The sequence below is a fragment of the Halyomorpha halys genome, unplaced genomic scaffold (assembly GCF_000696795.3).
Source record: "Halyomorpha halys isolate HHAL.00 unplaced genomic scaffold, Hhal_1.1 Scaffold361.1, whole genome shotgun sequence".
Classification (NCBI taxonomy): Eukaryota; Metazoa; Arthropoda; class Insecta; order Hemiptera; family Pentatomidae; genus Halyomorpha; species Halyomorpha halys.
Genome location: NW_027108072.1, coordinates 197,928 through 220,631, shown reverse-complemented (window position 1 = coordinate 220,631; position 22,704 = coordinate 197,928). Strand labels below are relative to the sequence as shown.

The 22,704-nt window shown below is 29.7% G+C and overlaps 2 protein-coding genes across 2 annotated transcripts in view; one reads left to right on the top strand and one right to left on the bottom strand.

The window, feature by feature from the left end:
- Positions 1 to 3,770, bottom strand: Ssk (Snakeskin). The gene is made up of 3 exons (XM_014422181.3): positions 3,666 to 3,770; positions 3,153 to 3,359; positions 1 to 377 (listed from the first exon to the last, which is right to left on the bottom strand). The coding sequence occupies exons 1-3, from the start codon at positions 3,711 to 3,713 to the stop codon at positions 153 to 155; spliced, it is 480 nt and encodes a 159-aa protein (XP_014277667.1). The 5' UTR covers positions 3,714 to 3,770; the 3' UTR covers positions 1 to 152.
- Positions 1 to 22,342, top strand: part of AdSL (adenylosuccinate lyase) — a 28,333-nt gene extending 5,991 nt beyond the window's left edge. Inside the window, exons 2-9 of the mRNA XM_014422180.3 lie at positions 6,447 to 6,650; positions 6,763 to 6,887; positions 10,502 to 10,659; positions 10,744 to 10,895; positions 13,585 to 13,802; positions 15,865 to 16,045; positions 19,605 to 19,781; positions 22,140 to 22,342. Coding sequence (XP_014277666.1) covers positions 6,447 to 6,650; positions 6,763 to 6,887; positions 10,502 to 10,659; positions 10,744 to 10,895; positions 13,585 to 13,802; positions 15,865 to 16,045; positions 19,605 to 19,781; positions 22,140 to 22,229 — 1,305 coding nt within the window. The 3' untranslated portion in view covers positions 22,230 to 22,342. The remainder of the gene's footprint in view (positions 1 to 6,446; positions 6,651 to 6,762; positions 6,888 to 10,501; positions 10,660 to 10,743; positions 10,896 to 13,584; positions 13,803 to 15,864; positions 16,046 to 19,604; positions 19,782 to 22,139) is intronic.
- Positions 22,343 to 22,704: the final 362 nt, after the last annotated feature.

Sequence of the window (22,704 nt, the reverse complement as noted above, 5' to 3'; positions counted from 1 at the left end):
TAAGAATAATGTTCTATTCATAAATCCTATTAAAGAAGTAGTTCCTGATACACAAATTTCATTATTAAATTTTTAAAAAACTCATTTACACAACTGCTATGTGTCATAATCTTCGTTTGTCTTTTTGTGCTGTATAAATACTTTAAATAAAATTAAGCGATTGCATGCTTGTGTGCAATATGTATGCATGATAAAACTGTATCGAGAAGGTAAATAGCTGCACAAACGACGCTAAGACTGCCTAGTGCAAGTCCTATTTGTTTTTCTTGAGAGATGCCGACGTAATGGTTTTCATCCTGGAAGCCGACCCAATAGTGTAATGCTATTCCTCCTACTGCAGTGAACAATATAGTTCCGCTTACGTTCATTATGATATCCTAAAAACAATCAAAACCATTATTTATTAGCTATTATTACAAACAACGAAATTACTGCACTTATTTCCCCTTTTTCTCTCTTTACTATAGTATTCCCATTAACAATAGAAGAGCTCCATATTTAATAAGCATTCACATACCATATTACATGATGGCCAAATGTTGTTATAGAATAGTAATATGAGTAATAAACTGTGATATAGTAATATGAATCTGTGATAATTTCAAGTTGGTTATAGTATTCATGTAAAATTACTATGAAGAAAAAATACATACAACAATAAATAAATTTGAAGAAATAAAAATAAAATTTAACTGGTTTTTGCTATTTTTCTCCATTATAAAAAATTGAAAGTTCTAAATTTTATTTCTACTTTTTTGGAATGTATGGTATTAGTTTTATATTATTAAATTTTTACATGCTTATTTCTTTGATAGTAAAAGTCATTTGCCTTCCTGAAAAGAATTGTTCTTATTAAATGTTCAAACAATTTACTCTTGCAGAAGACTTGTGTAGTCTATCCAGAAGACAATTATCATTATCTGCTATAACAGACCATAATGAATAGTCTGTACTTTGTTTTTGTCCTATTAAAAATTTTGTAACGTTTACTTCTAATTTAGTTTGTAGTACATATCTGCATAATGATCATTCCATCTAAATTCTTTAATATTCACTTGTTATAAGTCTACCAATGTTGTATAAAACAGGGTGTTTCATTGATAATTGTGTTCATTGATATCCAAACTGAAAATCTGAATAAAGGTATGTTCCTTAATACTTCGTTTATGAAATATTAATAAAAAAGTTAATATTTTTTCCAATTACTTTATTAGTGAAGTTATATGTTCTCCTTGGTGAGTTTTATTTGTAATTAGATCTTGTGAACGAAAAATACTCCTTATTTTAATTTTTTTATTTTATTAAAACCAATAACAATGTTTCAGGGTTTTCATTCACAAGATCTACTTACAAATGAAATTCATCAAGTAGAACATATAACTTTAAGAAGATATAAATATGGTTTTGAATGAAGACCATATGAATAATATTAATAGCAAATTCTTGCACAATCTCCGTATTATGCTGCAACATGACAATGTAGCAGGCACCTGATAGTGGGGTGATAACCCCGAAACGTTTTCATTCTAAAGATCTAATTTATTGATGAAATTTAACATTAATACTAAATGTTGTTCAAAGTAAATACCTTAAACATTAAGACAGGCTCCTCAACAACATTGGCCATATCACAGTGAATATATGTTATTGTTTCACAAGTTTCTATTATATTTCCTTGTAAAGAACTAAGGTCATTGACTTTTTGCATAGACCTTTTGTTTAATGTCACTTCAAACAAAATAATCCTGTGGTGTCAGATCTTGAGAATGCTACAATAACTTATATACTGGCCTATTCGGCCACTGTTCTCGAAACAAGAGATGTTGAGCCTGTCTTAATGTTTGAGGTAATAATTTTGAACAACATTTAATATGAATTTGATTTTTACATACCATTGATAAAATAGTTCGAACATTATTTTATTAGTTATAAAATTAATTAATTTATTTATTATAACCTGAATTATTCATAAAAATCTTTAGACGTGAATATCTCCTCAAAGAAGCGTTAACGGACATACCTTCATAGGGAATTTTTATTTGTTTTGAGATCCTTAATTCATATTTTCAATTTTGACTCTTAACCCTGAAACACCCTGTATAATAAAATCATACATAATGGTATTAAGAAATAGGTTTAATAATGAAATTGGTTTTCTGACAATTGTAGACTGTAATTGTTTTGACTGCTTGTGGAAAGCTGTTATTTTATTTTATTAAAACAAATTTCTATTAGAATTTTAAGAATTGTGTCATAGATTATATCATAAATTTTTGAATTTCCAAGCACTCAAATTGTTGTAGTGATAAGATATTTTTTCTGGATCGCTCAAAAAAACTTATTTTGGGGTTTATGCTCTTTCTAAAATTAAATATTGTCTCATAGCTAATTATTATTTAGAAAGAATTTTGGAAAAAAGAAAAAAAGAATATTGGTTTACCAAATAAAATTAAGATAGGGTGGTCAAAAAAGTACAGAGTATAAAACATAGAAATGATGATTAAAATAGTATAGTAAAAAATGACTAAAAACAATTATTTTGACTCTCGTTGCAGATCTGCTTTAGACCTTAATAAATAAGTACCAAAACTTAGTAAACTATTGCCAGACTATTAGATGGTATATAGAAAATTATTATCATAGTTTATAACTTTACTTTTGCATATACATCTTACCGTAGTTTATAATATTTTGAACCATGATGAAGGCCTGGAATGTGGGTCAAAACATTGATTTTTTTAATAAATATATATATTTTAATCTTGAGTACCTTTCTGACTACCAATTAGAGCATCTTATACTTAAAAAATATTAATTCTAAATATAGGTTGTATGACTATAATCTATTTATAGCCTATATTGTTTGTATAAATTTTGTGGCATTAATTTTATTGTTGCAATGGTATTATTGTTATTGTAATATTTTGTAAGTAACCATAACATTTTATTTAACTTTTTTATATTCAACTTCTTTTATTCGGAATATCTAATTTTTTTTCAAGAATCTTGAATTTTCTTTAAATAAAACATGAAATATTTTTGTTAATTTTCATGTCATATTTGTATTAAAAAATTATTTCTCCTTTTAATTATTTTCTTTGACTTCAAAAATTGTTTAGTTTGTATAGCTTATTTTTTTTTTTTTTACTTACCACAGCACTATATTTGTGTTTTGTTGTTCCGAAACAGTACGAAATTAGAATGACAGAGGTATATATAAAAAATCCCACAAAAACTCCCGATGCAATGATTTCAGCATCTGCACTTTTTACTTCATACAGATTCCATGTTCCACCAACTCCTAGAAATCCTTGTTTTCCACCATACCGATAAAGCATTAAAATGATGAAATTAATTACCTGAAAGATAAAAATTACTTCTCTATAGATCTCAAAAATGTTTGTATATAGTTTTCTGAACTAATTTTTTTTTTTAAGATTATATATGACCATATATTTTAATGAAAGATAAGCTGGTCCAGGTGGCGGTGAAGAAGGACCAGAAAATATTAATATACATATTTATTGATTACAAAAATTGCTACCAATAAATAGTTTTTTTTTTTTTTCACTATATTGTAATCCTTTGTGACCACCACCGAGGTCATTTTACTATTATGAAATAAATGTTAATGCACTTAACTAAAAAAATTACGTAATACTTACAAGTTTTAAAACTTTAATAAATATTGTAGCAATGGTTTGGATATCCATGTTAATAGTTTTTTTCACCTCACGAAAATGAAACAATAATCTGTTAAAGAGATAAATATTATCTTATCAGTTTGTTTAATTTGTGAGATTACTCATTTTCCCATCGTGCCACACCTTGATTTTACATTCTTTGCAATGAGCAACCTTTAAGTTTGGAGAACAGTTGTTTGTTTCTAATGAAACTCATAAATGACTAATACCAATTATGATATCATAATATTTAATGATGTTAGGTAAAATTGAAATTCAACGCATGATTCACATAGTATACAAATCAGACAGTATATTCTTATTAATTTAATGATAAAATATTCTCTAAATTCTATGTGAAAGGAAAACTTAAATTAAATTTGTAAATTAGAAATTATGATAAGAACAAATAATCAATATTATTATATGTCAGCAAGATCATGGATTTCCTGTGACAATTGATCAATAATTTGTTTCATTTAATTTGTTTATTTTCATGATTATTTATGACTGTTATTAAATCTAATAAAAATATAAATTATTTTTTTAAATATTGATTTTTTAACACACAATAGTATATCAAATAAGAATCACTGTTATACACTGTAAAAGTAAATTTAAACTCAATAAATGAGTATATAATAAATAACAAAGTTGATTTTTTTTTTTTTAAATTGTCATATAACTAAACAATATTGAAATATTGTATCATCAGTGTAATAATATATTATAATTTTATCTAATTAAAAATAATTTATGTTTTGATTTTATAAATGACCTCTTTATTGATCTAAAATGTTATCTTAATCATGGAATTAAAGAAATCAAGTGTTAAGGTTTCAACAGATAATCCCATCTCCATAAAAACAGAACCATTGGGGAAAAATACAAATAAATTTATTGTCATAGCATGGAATTCACCGGTTAAAGTTGTTAATTTGTATCAATTATGATATCCATAATTGGTTTTTATTTTTAATTTCAAATAAAGAGTTAAAGTTATCTGTTTTTTATCATAACATCCATCATCTGAAGAGACTGCTTTGTCAATCAGCGAAAATGAAAAATAAAAAGAACATTTTACTTAATATAGAAAATATATTTATATAACTGTGGAACTGTTATGAATACTACATGACCCTGATGTTGAACCAATTAGCTCAGCTTACTAGTCACGTCTGGAAAATATCAATATAATTATCATTTTAAAATATTGCAAAAATAAAATAAACATTCCAAAGTTTTTGCATCAACTATATTAAACTGCATAATATTTAAAATCTATATGAATTATTTTATAAAATCAGTGTGTGTATATTTGTATATATTTTCTATTTGCAATGTAGACAATAAAGATCTTTGAGCTAGAGTATTTATATCAGAAATAGGTATTTTAAATGCCACCTTTTTATAACGCAATGATATAAACATAGTAGGAACCAGAGATAAGCAAAAATTAGCTTTAGCTAAAATTGCCATGGATATGACCCTTATTCATGAATGAACCATTGATAAATAAATATCGTAACCATGACAGTGCTATTAGTTTCAACTATAGCTAATTTTTACCCAACTCTTTAAGGGACATTACAATTAATGGTAGATTAATATAAAATATATTTTTTTGTAATTAATTATTTATTGATTATTTTATCATTATAATTAATTAATTTTTAAGCTTTTGTCCCTTTTAATAATTGATCCATTATTTTTTTATTGAACCGATAGTTTTATTAAGTTTTTCTTTATTTAACTCATTAAAATTTTTTTTTATCAAATTTTTGGTTAGATGATAATTGACAAATGATGTTGACCTTTCAAGATTCAATATAAAATTGTCCAAACAACTTTTTATTTTATTTTTTGTACATGATTTTTTTTTTTTTTTTATTATCCTGAATGTACCCATAATGACATACAAATAATGATTTATGTAAAATATATAATATGAGATTGGGATTAGTGTTATAAGTAAAGTAGTAAAGTGCTGTAGGCTTTACTTTATTATCCCGTCGCTCTTTATTTGTTTATTTTTTTTTTTTTATTATAAAAATTTCTTCTGAAATTCGGTCAAGAACAAAATAGGTGTTTGTATGGTGAAAGAAGTGATCCAATATTCAAATTATTAAGATCAAATGAAAAATGAAAAAAAGATCAAATGGCAATTTTTATTGCCTTCAATCCTAATGGAAAACTTTATATTCGCCAATTACTTCTGGATTAAAATGATTGATTTACAGATGAGCAAGATATTGATGAAGAAACTAGATCCAGCAATTCCAAATAACATGTATGGTGAGGCTTGTAAAAGTTGAAATCGTAAAAATGGTTCAGATATTGGTTTCGGTTGTGTTTTTGAGGCAGAGAAAATCACCAATCCTTGCTTTTCTGTGAAAAAAAAAAATCCAATCTAAACAATTTTTAAAGAAAAATTGGTGACTGGATTGTATTAATTAATTATGGTTTTGATATGAGTTTTTAAAATAAAAATATTTTTCTAAAGACTGAATAATTTTTGACTTACCATTGTTTAGGGAACATTAAAAAAATCCAATGAAGAAACAATTTTGAATTTTTATTGTTAATGATGTATTTTAACATAAAAATAGCAAAGTAACTAAGAAACTTTATCAAATTTCAATTAGAACTGGTTTGATCGATAAAAGTTTAATGACAATTTTAGTAACTTTGATTAAATACTTAAAACTTTAAGTTTGTTCTTATTTGAAATGTATTATACTTCATTTGTATTATTATTTTTAGGAATTAGGGTTGCAGATAACAAATGAACAAGTTCGTGAATTGGAAGAAAACTTGGAAAACCTCGATTTGAAAGCTGCCGAAGAAGAAGAAAAATTAACAAGACACGATGTTATGGCTCACGTTCATGTGTATGCTCGCTCATGTAAAACTGCAGCACCCATTATCCATCTTGGAGCAACGTCTTGTTATGTCGGAGATAATACTGTAATTATACCTTCATAAAATATGTTAACATTTCGGATGGATTTATTTTTGGTTATTTTTTTCCTTATACTTGTTACAATAACATTTTTATATTTTTCATCTTATTTTCCAGGATTTAATAACTATCCGTGATGGTCTTGATATCCTCTTACCCAAGGTTGCAACATGTATTAATCGTTTAGCAAATTTTGCAGAACAATATAAATCCCTGCCAACATTAGGTTTTACTCATTTACAGTAAGTTTAAACTCAATTTGAATGTTAAAGATAAAATAATAATTATGATATTCCAGGAATGGTTTAATTGTGTAAATTTTATTTGATGAGAAGATGGTTGGGGTGCGGTCAGTGAAAAATAAAAATTAGTGGAAATGATTTTATCAGTGCCAAAGTTTTGGCTTGAATTTTAGGACTGAGAACAAAAAATTAAATAACAAACATAATAAATAAAAGCAATACAGAATAACTAGAAAACAAGATAATAACAAATAATACAGCTATATAAGTAGTAATGAAAGAAAATGTACAGTGTAAGTATTATAAGAAGACTAGCAGACCCGGAAATGCTTCGCTAATGCTATATTTGAGGATTTATATACATTAATTGAAGATTATTGAAACTTTAATATCAATTAATATATAGGTGAAGTGATAAGACGGTCACTAGTAACATAAATGGTAACAGCAAACTTTGCTGTGTAATAGTTAATACTTATCCGATTTAGGTGATATTTTCTTATTCTTTTAGACAATTTGAATATCTATTATATTTTCATATTGCTATGTACTGTCTCGGGATTTAGTCGGGATGCCAGGATAATCGCTGAAGGCCATTATCCAAACATGAGTTAATTAATTAATTGATATTGAGTCCTGCAAAATATTGTTATAATTGGATTCCTTTCCAAAGGTTTGTGTATTTACCAGTTACCAATTAAATACCTTTATATTTATAAAATGTTGTTACCATTGATTATATAATATAATAAGGAGTGGTATTGGGTAATATAATAGTATATAAACTATATCAAGGAACAAAGTGTTTATTTACATTGATATGATTAAAGGAAATTATAATATGATTAAAACGATTCAGACAAATGATTTGCCATAAAATATGATTATTACATTATAAATTATTACCTACTATGTACACATAGCTGCTGATTTGGGTGGTGTGCATCGATTATGTAGTGATGTCTTCGCCATTGGTGTCGTGTTGTAGTAAGGATGGCGTTCCGGGTCTCATCGGCCCTTTTTAGAACTTCTCCTAGTCCATGCTTGTCTCTAACCCGTCTTGCTACTTCTGTCTTTGTCTTCAATCCTTTTTTCCTGGTCTCGTTGTCTTGCCCCTTTTCTCTCACCTCCCCTTAGAGGCGTTACCTTTTCCGAATCTAATTCCTCATTGGCCATAGGTGACAAAACGCCCCCTAGGTGAACTTCTCCCCTAGGCCCGAGAGGGGGAGGAAAAGTTCTAGGAAGTGCTTCTGCCTGCTTAATTGGCTTCTCTCCTATGGTATATAGCAAGAGATGTGTAAAAAGCTCTGACACACAAGACCAAGCGCGGTACAAACAGGTGCCCCTGTGTGTGTTGACAGGGGCATCTGGGGAACAGGTATCCTCACAGATGTGGCTAAATCATATAACGACGCTTACCACATTGTTGTTATCGGAATGTTAAAACCTCGACACATAGCATTATATATATTGTAATATGCTCTTTTTGAGTAAATAGTATATTTTGATGTATAAAGGGTTTTTGATATGTTTTATTTTATGTATCATTTTAATATTGTTCATTTGTTTTGTTTATCGGAAAAGCAAGCTAACTAATTTTCATTGTTTATAATAAATTTGTGATTCAAAACAAAACCAAGATGGCGGTACGTATCCTTCAGTCAACAAGTCTGTTGAATCAAGGCCATGTTGAGCAGATTCAAATATCATAAAAACTATTTTAACTCTTCCCATCATAATTGAAAAAACAGTAAATATAGAAGTCAAGAAATAGTGCTAAAGAATAATATTCAGAAAGTAAATCATTTGCAAAAATCCCTAATTGTTGTGCGACAATCGATGTTTACATGGAACATCGAGGAAGGTTTTGGTTTTGAGAGGCATTCGTTTCCAGGATGAGGAGGTCCTCATCAATTTCTGTCCAGCAAGGGTGAACATCTTGAAAAAGGAAGACAACCAAGAGTCACACAAGAAAAAAGGATTCTGAGTTTGGATTGCCTGGTGAGAGGACGTCCGTCGACTGGAAGCGGGAAAGATTGGAAGACATTGTTGTGGGAGAGACATAGCTTTTTGGAAAGAAGGGAAGCCATTTTTGATGTTAGGATATAGCATTATAGAAAAGAAGATACCAAGAATCATCAAAAGAAATATGTGAACTTGGTTAGTTTTGTTATACCTAAAAATATATACATGTGTAAAATAGATAAAATTTAATTAAGTGTTAATAGTAAAAGTGTTAGTTTCTGATTGCCTAGCAATCCGCCCTGAGATTAAGAGTCTTTTATATTATAAAATTTAAATAAAATTCTATTATCTATTTAGTATTAAAGTTTTTAAATTTAAACCCTAGCTATCTCCTTTATATTTGAATTCAGTTTAAAAACGATTAAAATTCTTTTTATTTTATTTTAAATAATTACAATATATTGTAATATTCAAAAATTATTTAAAGTAAGTAAAAGGGAAATTGATAGTTTTTTAATTTTTCTCAAATCTAAAATATAGTTTTGAAGATGACAAGATTAAATATTAAATAGATATGAGAATTTTTATTTTATTATATATAATATTATTGACTCTTAATCTCAGGGCGGGTTTCTAGGCAATCAGAACAATCAACTAAATTATTAACTACCTTTACAAATATACTTAAAATTCTATTATGTACAATACTATCCAATCTTGTTTTGTTGATGGAAGGTTTTCTGTGTCTTCTTTCTCAACAAACTAACACTTGCTATAAACAATCTTTCGACAAACAAACACTGACTGTTAATAAAGCATTTTTCCTCTAAAAGTTTTCACTCATCTCATTTATTGGGTATCCAAAACAAAGAGTCCCTTATTCTTCTTGGTGACTCTTCAATGTCTCATGTTCATGAGGACCTCCTGCATCCAGGAAACATCATTCCCCGCCAGCCTAAGCAACAACCGATTCCAAAAACCAAGCTCTCTTCCTTCCCTTTCTCTAGGTGTTAGTTCTCAACATTGATTGTAGCACTACAGTTTTGAGTTTTTTCTTATGATTTCCTTTATGAATAATTTTCTTTAATACTTATTCTTAGCTTCTATTTTTTCTTAAATGTACTGTAATTTCAATTATGATGGCAGTTAAAATAAAGTTTTTAAAATATTTGAGTCTACTCAACATGGCCGCGAATCAATGGACTTTTGGCAAGACATGGTCTGCCATCTTCTTTGTTTTTAATAACGATCTTTCCTCTCCATATTTGACTGAACAATATTTAAACGATACATAAAATAAAAGCATATTAAAAACCCTTTATACATAAAAATATACTATTTACTCAAAAAGAGGATATTACAATATACTGCATCAAATTCGAATGTTTTATATACAAATCACACTTATATATCTTATATATCAATATTCATATATTAAGCTTTTGATTTTTTTACCTAATATGTAAACTACATTATTATTGGAATTTTTTTTTTTATACATTCCGGATTAATGGCAATGTCTTGGTTCCAATTAAGTGGGACAAGATGGGTTCTTCTGAGATTCATATTAAAGTTATTAAATCTTTAAAACTAACTCACTTACTCATAAGTTATTTTAATGCATTTATATATGATTTTTTTTTTTGTAGACCTGCTCAACTAACCACTGTGGGTAAACGTGCCTGCTTGTGGATTCAAGATTTTCTTATGGATGAGAGAGCTTTATCGAGGGCTAGAGCTGATCTTAGATTCCGCGGGGTTAAGGGTACTACTGGAACACAAGCATCATTTTTGACCCTTTTTGATGGTCTGTTAACTTATTAAATTATTTTCATAAAACATTTATATTCATTAGCTGTTAGAAAATTTAATAAATATAAATAAATTTCAGGTGATGAAACTAAAGTTATTCAATTAGATAAATTGGTCACTAAAATGGCTGGCTTTGAATCCACATTTTCAGTTTGTGGTCAAACCTACCCACGTAAACTTGATGTTGAGATTGTTGCGGCACTCAGTGGACTTGGAGCTACAGCTCATAAGGTAATGTTAAAACAAATTTATTTATGTATTAACTAGGGTTACTGTGCTACTAACTTCTAGGACGACCGGGGTTCAAATCCTGCTGTGCCAGATAATTATTTTCTTAAAGTTATAGGCTCTACTGGATGAGTTTCATTAAAGTAATTAGATGTAGTGAATGAAAGAGGGGTTACCTCCTCCTCCCCCCTCCCCGCCAACGGCAGACCAACCCTATCTCTCTGGAATCGTCTTTGATTTAAGAAATTGTTTCCCAATTAGTGGTCTATGACATATAGAGGGCTGTGAGAACCTTTTGGTGGGCCATATTTTTGTGAGAATTTATTGTTGACAAACTATTTTATTTATTATCTTTTCTGATGTTCGAGTGCTAGCTGAAAGGTTTTAACAACTAACTATACAATAGAAATGGCTCAAAACTTTTAAGCTACTTAATTTTCAGATATAGATAATGGTACCTCCCTCAACCCCGTAGTGTTGAGTCGCAGTTGGTTAAAATTCTGACTTAGTAGTCGGCAGACATCTATGGGTTGGAAATCACTGGTATGAAATAAGGTCGGGCAAGTGTATAATTATCTCATTAAATCCAAACCCTGAACTGGGTACTGCCTTTTTGGGATTATGAATTCTAAAGAGTATTGGGAATATGAATTCTGTTGTGAATTCACTAATGTTTCCCAAATCACAAGAGTTTGCTGAGGTGAAGTACAATAAGTTTTCAATATAAAAGGAAGATGGATGGTTGTGGTAATAAAAAAAAAAAAAATCAAACAGTAATTGAACTATCAGGACTAAAAAAGATACAAACAACTAAAATTAAGATTTAAAGTAAAAAGTATAAATAAACAAGAATAAAAAAAAGTGTTGGACGTATATTTCTTATATTATCTTCACTTTAACATTATTTTATATCTTTTTGCCTTCAAATGTAACTGTTGCGGCCAACATATGGTCCACAAATCAATTATTGGAACATATGATTTTGTCAAGGCAAAAAACAAAACAACTACCTTCTATTGTTTTTTGTACTGAAAAATAGACACACAACTTCTTAATGTCTCACTGCATACACATATCTTCTCCATTGTCTCCTCACTATGCACTCATAGTTCTGAGCATTCTGACCATCTTCGCCAGCTTAATCATTTTAGCCACGGCGGGCGGACTACTTTGACTCATCCTCCAAGAAGACAAGGCGGCCGGACGTACGTCAATCTACCTCCACCATGACATCCACTCTGGAAAACAACCACAAGAAGGGCCCCATTAATCACCGGTGATATAAGACTTTTTCTCTCTTCTGTTCAATTCATTTAATTTTATAATAGTTTTCTTTTTTTTCTATTTTGTGTTCCTTTTGTTATGTTCACTTATTTAAAAATACAAAAATAACAAAATTCTGCTATTCTTTTCTTTTCACGGTCGGGCTATTAAAGGTTCCTTTTGAAACCCTCCCTGCCGTAACAGTAACGTATCTGTTAACCATCACTTCTTTCCACTCCTCCATCCTGTTAGTGTTCTCATCCCTTTTTTTATTTATTTTAATTTCTCTTCCTTTTAGTGTTTACTGTATTATTATATTTCTTTTTTACTTGCTATTATTTGTGTTTTCATTAATTGTCTAATACCTTTTTATAATTCTTGTTAATTTATACTTTTCACTGTAAATCTTAATTCTAGTTGTTTGCGTCTTTTTTAGCTCTGATGAAGCCCTGCAACATGGGGCAAAATGTTGGTTCACATTAAATAGTTTAATTACTGGATTTTATTTTTAGGAAGTTTGATTATATTAATTTGTTGAGGTGAAGAAACTTCCAAAATGAATATAACCTATTCTATATTTTTCATTGTACAATGTTTCAGGACAATTGTCCCATTCTCATGCACTTTTACAGTCTTAAAATTAAGTTATTCTTATCAACAATTTTTATCTCCGTTATATGTATATATTTAAAATTCTTGTAATCATATTTTCTGCATATTTGTCATATTTTCAATTCCTATATTGAAACCCTTCTTTTTTTTATATAATCATAGTTTAAAATTGTTTTACACTACATTATTTAAATTACTGTCTTTCACTATTGGTGCATTCATCTATCTCTGTAGCATAAACCAATGCTCTTTTATTAGACATTACCTCTTTTTTCAAGTTTTTTCACCTCAACAATTTAAAAAAAATTAGTTTAATTACTATTTGAGTTTTCTCCTTTTTTACTAACCGTATCAAAAATACTAACAATAAAACCTACCTTCAACAGGTTAGGACTCTGTTATCACTTACTGAGCTTAATTTATTTACAATTTAATTAACATTCTTAATTAAATAAACTCTTGAGAGTAAATTGGATCATTGTAGTTGGTGGAATTTTTTTTTAATTATCTTTCTGATTTAAATTATTGAATTTTATTATTTATTTCAATCATGATTCTATAAGAACTTGTTGGCTGTCATCATATTTGTTTATTTCTGTATTGAACCTATGTAGTCATTATAGAAGTTTAACAGGTGTATACTATTTGTTACTTCTCCTTTGCTCTCAGTTTTCTTATCAACTCCTTTTTAATCCATCCTTTATTTTTGATTTTGATAATTTGATTAAAACTTTTTAATCATACTAACATAAAACAAAATATTTTATTTTATTGATTTTAAAAAGTTATATGGCTGTGATAATTTTTATTTCATCAGATGTGTACTGACCTAAGGATACTGGCAAGCATGAAAGAAATTGAAGAACCTTTTGAAAAATCGCAAATAGGATCAAGTGCTATGGCTTACAAGAGAAATCCTATGAGGAGTGAAAGGTGCTGCGCTCTATCACGACATCTCATCACTCTTTATAACAATGCTGCGAATACAGCAGCAGTGCAATGGTTTGAAAGAACTCTCGATGACAGTGCCAATAGGTAGGTATCATTGATTTTTATTTGATGAGTGTATTTCTTCAAGTGTATTAAATATTGAGAAATGTCATTTCGAGTTATTTGAAAAAGTGATGACTAGGCCAGTGAATAAATTTGATCTATTCTTTTATATAACGATAGAAAAAAATAAATAAAAAAATACAATCACATGTATTTTTTCTAATACTGGTCCAATTTAGATGATCTTTGTTTTGTTTTTTGGAGAATTTCACAATCCTTTAATGAGTGGCTATAATCTTCCAGGAGATATATAGTTTTCAATTTATTTTAAAAAATATATATATATTTTTTTTTTACTTTAGGTCTTAGAAATGATTTATTTTCTTTAGGTCTTAGAAATGATTTATTTTCTTTTAGGTTTTAGATTTTTTTTTTTTTTTAAACCACTTACGAGTACAATGCCTTGTTGCATTCCTCTACCATAAGAGAAACTACTATTGAATATTTCAGCTTTATAGGCATTGCTGTTCTTGAGATGAAGTAATTGATGACTAGATCAGCGAATGAGTTTGATCTGTTATTTTATAAATATAAATTTTAATGTTTTGCTAAGATTAATTATACATATATATTTAAATTTAATACATTAAAAGTTAATATACATTTAAATTTTACGTTTAAAAAGCATATACTGGTTTCAACTTCATAATTATTAGTATATTTATTAATGGTACAAAACAAGTATCTCTGAAAAAAAAATTTATTTTATTTTTTTTTAATATGTCATCGTGTGGTGGACATTGTTTCGTCTTCTTTGGAGAGGAGAAGGTACTATGTGGGAGTCTTTTTAGATGTAGAATAGACTTTTAATCGAGTCTGGCATCCAGTACTGCTTTACAAACTCTGTGAATTCCTACTTCCTACAAACTTTCTCATCATCTGTACCTTTCTCACTGATAGATTATTCAAAGTAAACCACATTCGTTCCTATCCATCGCTCTTCTCTCAATCCGCTGGTGTTCCTCTACACAGTATACAGCTGACATCCCAACCAATCCTAACACTATCCTCACCACATATGCCGATGACATGTACCTTCAAAGTTAATAATAACCCTTTAATTGCATCCCAAGCTCTCTAGTCCTGTATTACAACTCTTAAAGAATGATGTCGTAATTGAAGGATTAAAATAAATACCATAAAATCACCTTTACCCTTCATTGTAAACCTACTGACTGTCCAACAGTATCATTTAATAATGTTTCTATTACTACTGTCAAACAAATTCGCTACCTTAGACTGCATCTAGACAAACAACTAACCTCACACAAGACTAATATAGATATAAATAGAACTTGAGAAATTGTAATTTTACTTATAATCTTCAATTTTATGTTAACCTAGAGTTTACCGACCAAAAATGCTTTCTCAAACAAGTTATGAAATGGCAAAGGTCTCCTTCATAAACATTGACACATCACTGGCTAGCAGATTTATTTATTTTGTGCCAAATGCAATCACAGATAAAAATAAAGTGTTTTCTTACCTAAAAATGTTAATATTTTAAAAAAATATAATTATTTTGTTTTTGTGATCTGTAATTATTTTGGGAGTGATTAGCAATGGACTACTTACTCCTTATGGGTTCAGGTACCCTTCTATGTCCACCCAGTCTCATAAAGTGGGTAAAAATCTGGCAGTAGAGTGTGATTCTGACCAAATTGCCTCCTTGCACAACCGTTGGTTTAGTAACAGTACTTCCTTACCAAGTACTACACCCTTGACCCTTCATGGGTTGTAGAGGTACAGATTTAATTAATTATTATGTTATTCTTATATGTGCAAACACATTTCCAACAAAGTTTTACTTGTTCTTATTGCTAACTAATTATTATATATATATTTTTTTTTATCCTGGTTTTAAAATCTGTTTTTTATATATGGACTATCCATGAATTTTGATTATCCATGGTAATCATTCCACAGATAATTGACTATACCAGTATTAGTTTCTTGTAATGTATATAAGATTAATATTATATATTGTATTATTAGGCTTATTCATTTTAATTAAACACTAAAAAAATTATTGTTCTATTTTTAGGAGAATAACTTTGTCAGAAGCATTTTTATGTGCCGATGCCCTGCTTATTACATTAATGAATGTAGTTGAAGGTCTAGTTGTTTATCCTAAGGTGATTGAAAGACATATTAATGAGGAACTTCCATTTATGGCTACAGAAAACATAATTATGGCCATGGTAAAGGCTGGAGGAGATAGACAGGTAAATTTATTGAATATATATATATATATGTAATTGACTATGGTGGCAGAACAAGTTGGGGTAGTTCTTTAGCATCCTCATGTCAGATTGTTCTGGTTCAAATCCGAACAATGACTTTGATTTCATGACAGCCTAACTTATTAATATTTAGAAAATTTATTTTTGGATAATAACAGACCGACAGGAGAGCAGAATCACCGTTGCCAAAATGAAATTTTTGCAAAGGACAGTTGGAAAAACAAGGAGGGACCGAATTCAGAATGAAAGGATTTGTCAGGAGTTGCAGATAGCCTCACTGAAAGAGATACTGGAAGCTTGACAGCTGAAATGGTTCAGCCATGTTATCAGGATGGACGACCACAGATATTTTTTAAAGGCGATGGACTAGGTCCCAGATGGCAGAAGACCTATGGGCCACCCTAGGATGTCATATCTTGACTACATTGAGCGACTCTGTAGGGCGAGGGGGAAGGGCATCTGACAGGCGAGGAACCTAGCGAGAAATAGGGAAGAGTGGAATTCCTGGCTGAGTGCTCCTCTACGCTGAGAGGCACTAAAGAGGAAAGCAAAAGAAGAAGAAAATTTATTTTCTAATAAGTATTCATCACAGTCCAGTTTGACCTCATTACTTTATTATATATTATAAACACCATTTACGACTGTTGTTTATTATAGATGGGCTAGAATTCTGAAAATCATAACTACATATTCTTTTTATTTGTTTTTTTTTGTTTTTTTTCCATTTCATCAAAACTACTCTGAATATCATTCATAACAGGCTCTAAGAGGCCAGACATATAAATTGTGTAGATATAAATCAATTATTACAACATCAAATGCTAATAAATTGCTTTATTTGAATGATGATATGGTGTCGAACTTTATTGTTTGTAAAAACAATTAGCATAGATGGTTACACTAAAGAAACACACCAAGGCAAAAAAACAGGTTCATCCGTTACATCAGAATCTTCAAAACAGTTTTTGAAATTTGACGCTAGTACATCCAACCTAATTCTAAAACCTGTATTCTATAATCCAACGTGACAGTTATTTCATCAAACATGATGTGTCCCTTGAAGAAAACAATGAAACTAAACTGTAAACTCACTGGATGAAAATGAATCCCTTTTCCTTCAAAACATGTGTCTAAAGTAAAAGAAACATTAGTTTTTAGAAAAAATAAGGTTGTTTGCAGACATTCTTATGGTTTTCTGGAACACTCACTAAAACCCATCTTTTATAGTTCGATCGGGGATAAGTCAATTTTGTTAATCACTCATTATAGCTGTGTTTTTTGTTTTTTTAAATTGTATATTTATACAATACAATTTGCCTGATACTAATTACACTTTACAAACTTCTCTATTTTACATTTTGGTAAAACAAACCAAAGGGGAAATAAAACCCAAAACATTACTGAATTAAAACAAAATATATAACATTAGATAGAATAAAATATATATCATTGGGTAGCTTGAAATACACATCATTGATTTATGTTTACATTAATATATGTTTGGTTCTTTTGTGTTTATATCTACGGATTGTAGTTATAGTGTAATTTCCTATTCCTGTGATTAGAGGGTTTAATGAGTTGAGGCAACACTGGAAGAAATTATGTGTCAGTTTATATATGTAATCTTGTATAGTGTCTATATTTAATTCAGTATATATTTTAGATATTCTAGTGTAATATGGATAGTAATTAATGATTCTGAGGCATTTGTTTTGAAATACTTGTTTTTTTTATATTGGTTGAACAAGTAAAACTTCATATGGGGCATGTGCAAGTTAAGATGGGTCGGAGTACCGCTTTATATATTATATATTTCTATTGGATAATTTTGATTTTTTGTGAAAATTTAAATACATTTGACATAGAATTTCTCTTGTGTTTTCCAATTTCGAATTGATTTAGTGGTTAAATAATAGTAACCATGGTTTTTATATCCCTTAATAAATATATTGGTAAGTCTCTCAAAAACATGGTATGACCACAAATTTTTGAAATTAATTTTAAATGTTTATATTTGACCATGCTCAACGTAGAAGGGGGTGAGTTGATGTAGCAGATATAATCGAAAAAAGGAGGAGAAAAGGAAATAACTAAATAAAGGTGCCACGGTATTTTTTCGTGGAAATAACGAAAACCCTGGAATAATTATGAAAACCCCAATATTCCCACAATATACCTGCAATATACCCCAATGTAAACAATTACCGGACTATGACCACTGGCACCTTTACATGTAGGCACACAGCAAACATAGGAGTGATTCCTGTGGAATTATTATATCAAGTGCATAACAAAAAAAAAAACACAAGTAAATTAACAGTATATGCATAGGGAATAATATCTAAATTATATTAAAAAAAGTTTAATAATAAAAAGAAATACATATATGCAGAATGGAAAAGAAAAAAAAGAATATCTTATCAATTAAAAAAACTCAGTAAAACCAACAAAACTTATAGGTTGACTTGTCCTCGCTCAACCTGATTAACTAAATTACTCTCTTCTACAACAAAAAAATAAGAAACATAAAATTTTAAAATTTTCAAAAAAGTTTGGTTCGAACCCCACGTAGACTTTGGATGTACTGTCAGAATACAGGACTGTCCGATATCTCCTTTTTTTCTGCCGCCTCACCTTCCCCAGAAGTGTAAAGATGACCCTTCCCAACTCTCGTGATCCAGAACATGCTGACGAAAGTAGCAATCCCCTCCTGCTTACCTTGGTCCTTCGCTGGTCACTGTCTCACTATCTCCCTCTACTCTTATGGTTCACTTACTCAACATCACCCCGTTAACTACGTAGATATCGGCAGTGTTTGGTTTACCTAATACAACCGTAACAATGGATCTGAAAATATTAGATACTATAACCAATACATTGTTACATCCAATGTCGTCAAAAACAATATCCTGTGTACAAGTGTATTAAACAGGGTCTTACTTTTATCGTGTATGTATACGATTTGATTATTATTTACTATTTAGAAAATTAATTTAATGATATTGTTTCAGTGGTAGCCTATGTTTATTAATTATAGCGTGTCAATTAATGTAGTTTAATGGACAGTTTTCCTTCACAAAAATATTTGAAAAAAATACCACAGTTTTAAGGCAAAATGTTTTGGGAGTTAGGTAGTTCAGTGAATAAGTTACTCTTAATTCTTGGACCTAGGCTTGAGTGAGCTTTTAAGCCTCTATTAAATGTGCATCTTAAATTAGAGGAAATATAATACTAACCAAATTACCACCTCCTTGCACACCCTTTTGTCTAGAAACAGTGTTTCCTTATCAAGTATTAAATGCAGGGCCCTGTTTGGGGGGTCCCTATAATTTTTTCTTAGATCCTAGATTCCCCTTAATCATTCGCAGTTTTTGTTCAGTTTTAAAATTGGTTTAATTTTTATTTACATTTATTTGTTTTCATATGTAATTCAATATAATGAGAATGATAATCCATACAACTTTCACCCTCATAATATATCTACCTAATTAAAAATAAATCACTTAAATTTCCAATATATTTATTGATTATTTTATTCCAGGTATGCCATGAACGCATACGAGTCCTTTCTCAAGAAGCAGGAGCACAAGTCAAACTTTTGGGGTCCAATAATGATCTGGTTGATCGAATCAAGGCAGATTCATACTTCGAACCCATTCTGTCAAATTTGGAAAATATTTTGGACCCCGCAACATTTATAGGAAGAGCACCAAATCAGGTAATTTGATCATTTAATTAAGGACTGCGTTACACATAGTTTCACACTATGGGAATGTTTTGCCAACTTATTGTAATTCAGATCGATAGCGATAGCCTTTGTTCTTAAATTCTATACTTTTTCTACCTCTTCAAACCATCTGTACTACATGTAAATTCTTTTAATGCAATAAAGTTCTCTTTTTTCTTAAATTTCACTCGATCAAACAAAATGAACAGCCTTCTCTAAAGCAGTGGTTTGATGGCTGATTAGGTTAATTATGTAATAAGACCATTAAGTTATGGACACTCATCGTAAATTCACATTTAACTTGACTTATTTAACAATATAATTAAATTCAACTGACGTGATCGTTTCCACTCTGGGTAGATGAGGTCAAAGTGGTCCCAATTATCATTATCCATTCTATGCTAGTGTATTACTGTGTCTTTTTGATATAATATTGTTATACCTTGGAGCAGCTATGGAACAGTTGGGGAAAGTGAATGCGAGAAGTAGACAGAAATATGAAAGTCCATATCTTTGTCAGCGTACTTGCCTATACTCCTTTATGAAGCTAAAATCTGGATATTGATAGACAAATAGGAAATCAGAGTGATAGCTGCAGAACTGATGTTTCCCTTCAGTATTAAGGGAAGAACTAGAAGACCTACTTCATGAAGGAGGTCTCAATGGCTTGTCACATGAAGTATTTCGGCCACTAAAGATTGTAATCAAGGATGTCATGTGGTGGCAAGATACCAAGAGCCTAATAAAAATTTTCCTTCCTTACAGTCTGGCCTAAACACTAAATGGGTCTTCTTAGAATATTGGGTTTTCCAATCCTTCATGAGTATGAGGGTTTTCGAGCCAAACTACATAGGCTTGTCCAGAATATAGATTACCAACATCCCATGTTTGTTAATCTGGAAACACTTCAGATTGTGCATTGAATTCGAGGGGTCAAGGGCCCTGATGATGAGAACCATGGGAATTTCTGTCCTCACTGAAGAGAAGTTTTCTAGGTCGAGGAGAAGATGGTTAGGGGTGCGATCAAAATGAAACACAAATAAGTGGTGTAACTTATTTAATTGTGCCAATGTTTCGGCTAGAGTGTCTAGCCTTCATCAGGGCTAAGAACAGAATAAGATAACAACCAATAAGTATATAAAAGAAAATGTAAACAGAATGACAAAAGTGAATAATTTTACAGAATGGAATTAATAAAATGAAGTGATGAGAGAAGTGGAAAATAAAATGTATACATAGGTAATTGAAAAAGTAGGTAAAATAACATAATTAAGGAAATAGAATTAAAATGAAGTTATATAATGCCAAGAAGTATGAATATATTAGTTATTTATTAATCATTTAAAAATTGAAATATGGAAAGAAAAGTAAAATTGAGAGAAAGAAAATATATGTAATCAAAATAATTGATAAAGAGGCAAAACATAAGTAAAGTTAAAGAAATGAAGAGAAGAAAAAAAAAAAGTTGAAAACAACAATAACAATATATGGAGAACATAACTAATAACATTGGTAAGGAAAATTGAGAAAAGAAGGGGTGGTAAAATAAAGATAGGGAAAAAAACGAACCTGTTAGCTTGAAAGCCAAACACCAAGTGGTATACTGCGCCAATAACGGCCAGACTCTGAATTAAAAAAGACGTTACAAGAATGACTAAGTGTTTTTAAGAGGAAACGTTACGAGTGGGCAAAAAATATTTAGAGGAAGAAAGCGTGTGAGAGGGTGACGATAAATGGTTTAAAGTTTAGAGGCAGAATGATTATGTGAACAAACAGAATATTTATGTTGTTTGATACGGTCTTTTAAGAGATTTTTGGTTTCGCCTATGTAAGCAGAATTACAATTAAGGGTGGAGCAAGGGATGCGGTATACAATATATGATCAGTGTAGAGGAGGGATAGGGTTAGTTTAGCATAAATGTTAGATAGTGTGTTGTGAGGTCTGAAAGCAATACGAAGGTTAGGTATAGCAGAATGCAAGAGTTTTTGAATGTTGTCGGAAAGAGAGGGGATGTATGGTAGTGATCTGTATAAGGGGGTAGAAGTTTTCTAGGTTCAAAGATTTAATCAATGGTTAAAAGACAGCATTGAGGCCAAATAAACCTCTTTTAGATCAGGTACCAAAGTCACAGGCCAATTATGGACGATTATCATTACTCAACATTACAATCTATCGTTGCATTTCAAACTTGGCCATTATGGTTTCTTACATCTTGGTTGGTTAAGGAAATAAAATAAGATATATTATTCAGTTTACAAATTTATATGCAAGAAGAAAGGTCCGCTTAGTAGGGTTTTATATATTGATTTATGAAATATTTTTTAAAATTAATTATTTTTATTTTTCAGGTTTCAGAATTTATTTCAGTTGAAGTCAATCCTATCCTATCTAAATACAAAGGAAAGATGATCGACAAACCAGTTGTGTTAAACATATGAACTGTGAAGAGAAGGGAAAAAGAAGTTTTTTATAGATTCTATATTGTTGTGTTATTAAGGATGTATGTTATTTTTGTTAAGAAATGAAAAAAATATATATATATATATATATACATTAAATAAAAAGGAACCTTAATAAAACTTATGACTGTTACAAAATTAATATTCAGGTTTAACAAAATAGAATAAAAATAAATAAACCTGATTTAAACTAAAATTCTTCTTAAAATAAGAAGATGGTCAGGGTTGCAGTAAAAAAAATAACAAATAGTTTTTAACTATTTAATGTCAGACATTTTCCCCCACTTTGCAGGGCTGTTCAAAGCGATAGGTTAAACAGATATAGACCAAAGGTCCAGGTGATGAAGCCCTGCAAAGTGGGGTCAAATGTTGGACATTAAATAGTTAAAACTATTTGTTCTTTTTTGACCACAACCCTGACCATCTTCTTAAATTTAAAGTTCTATGGTCAACT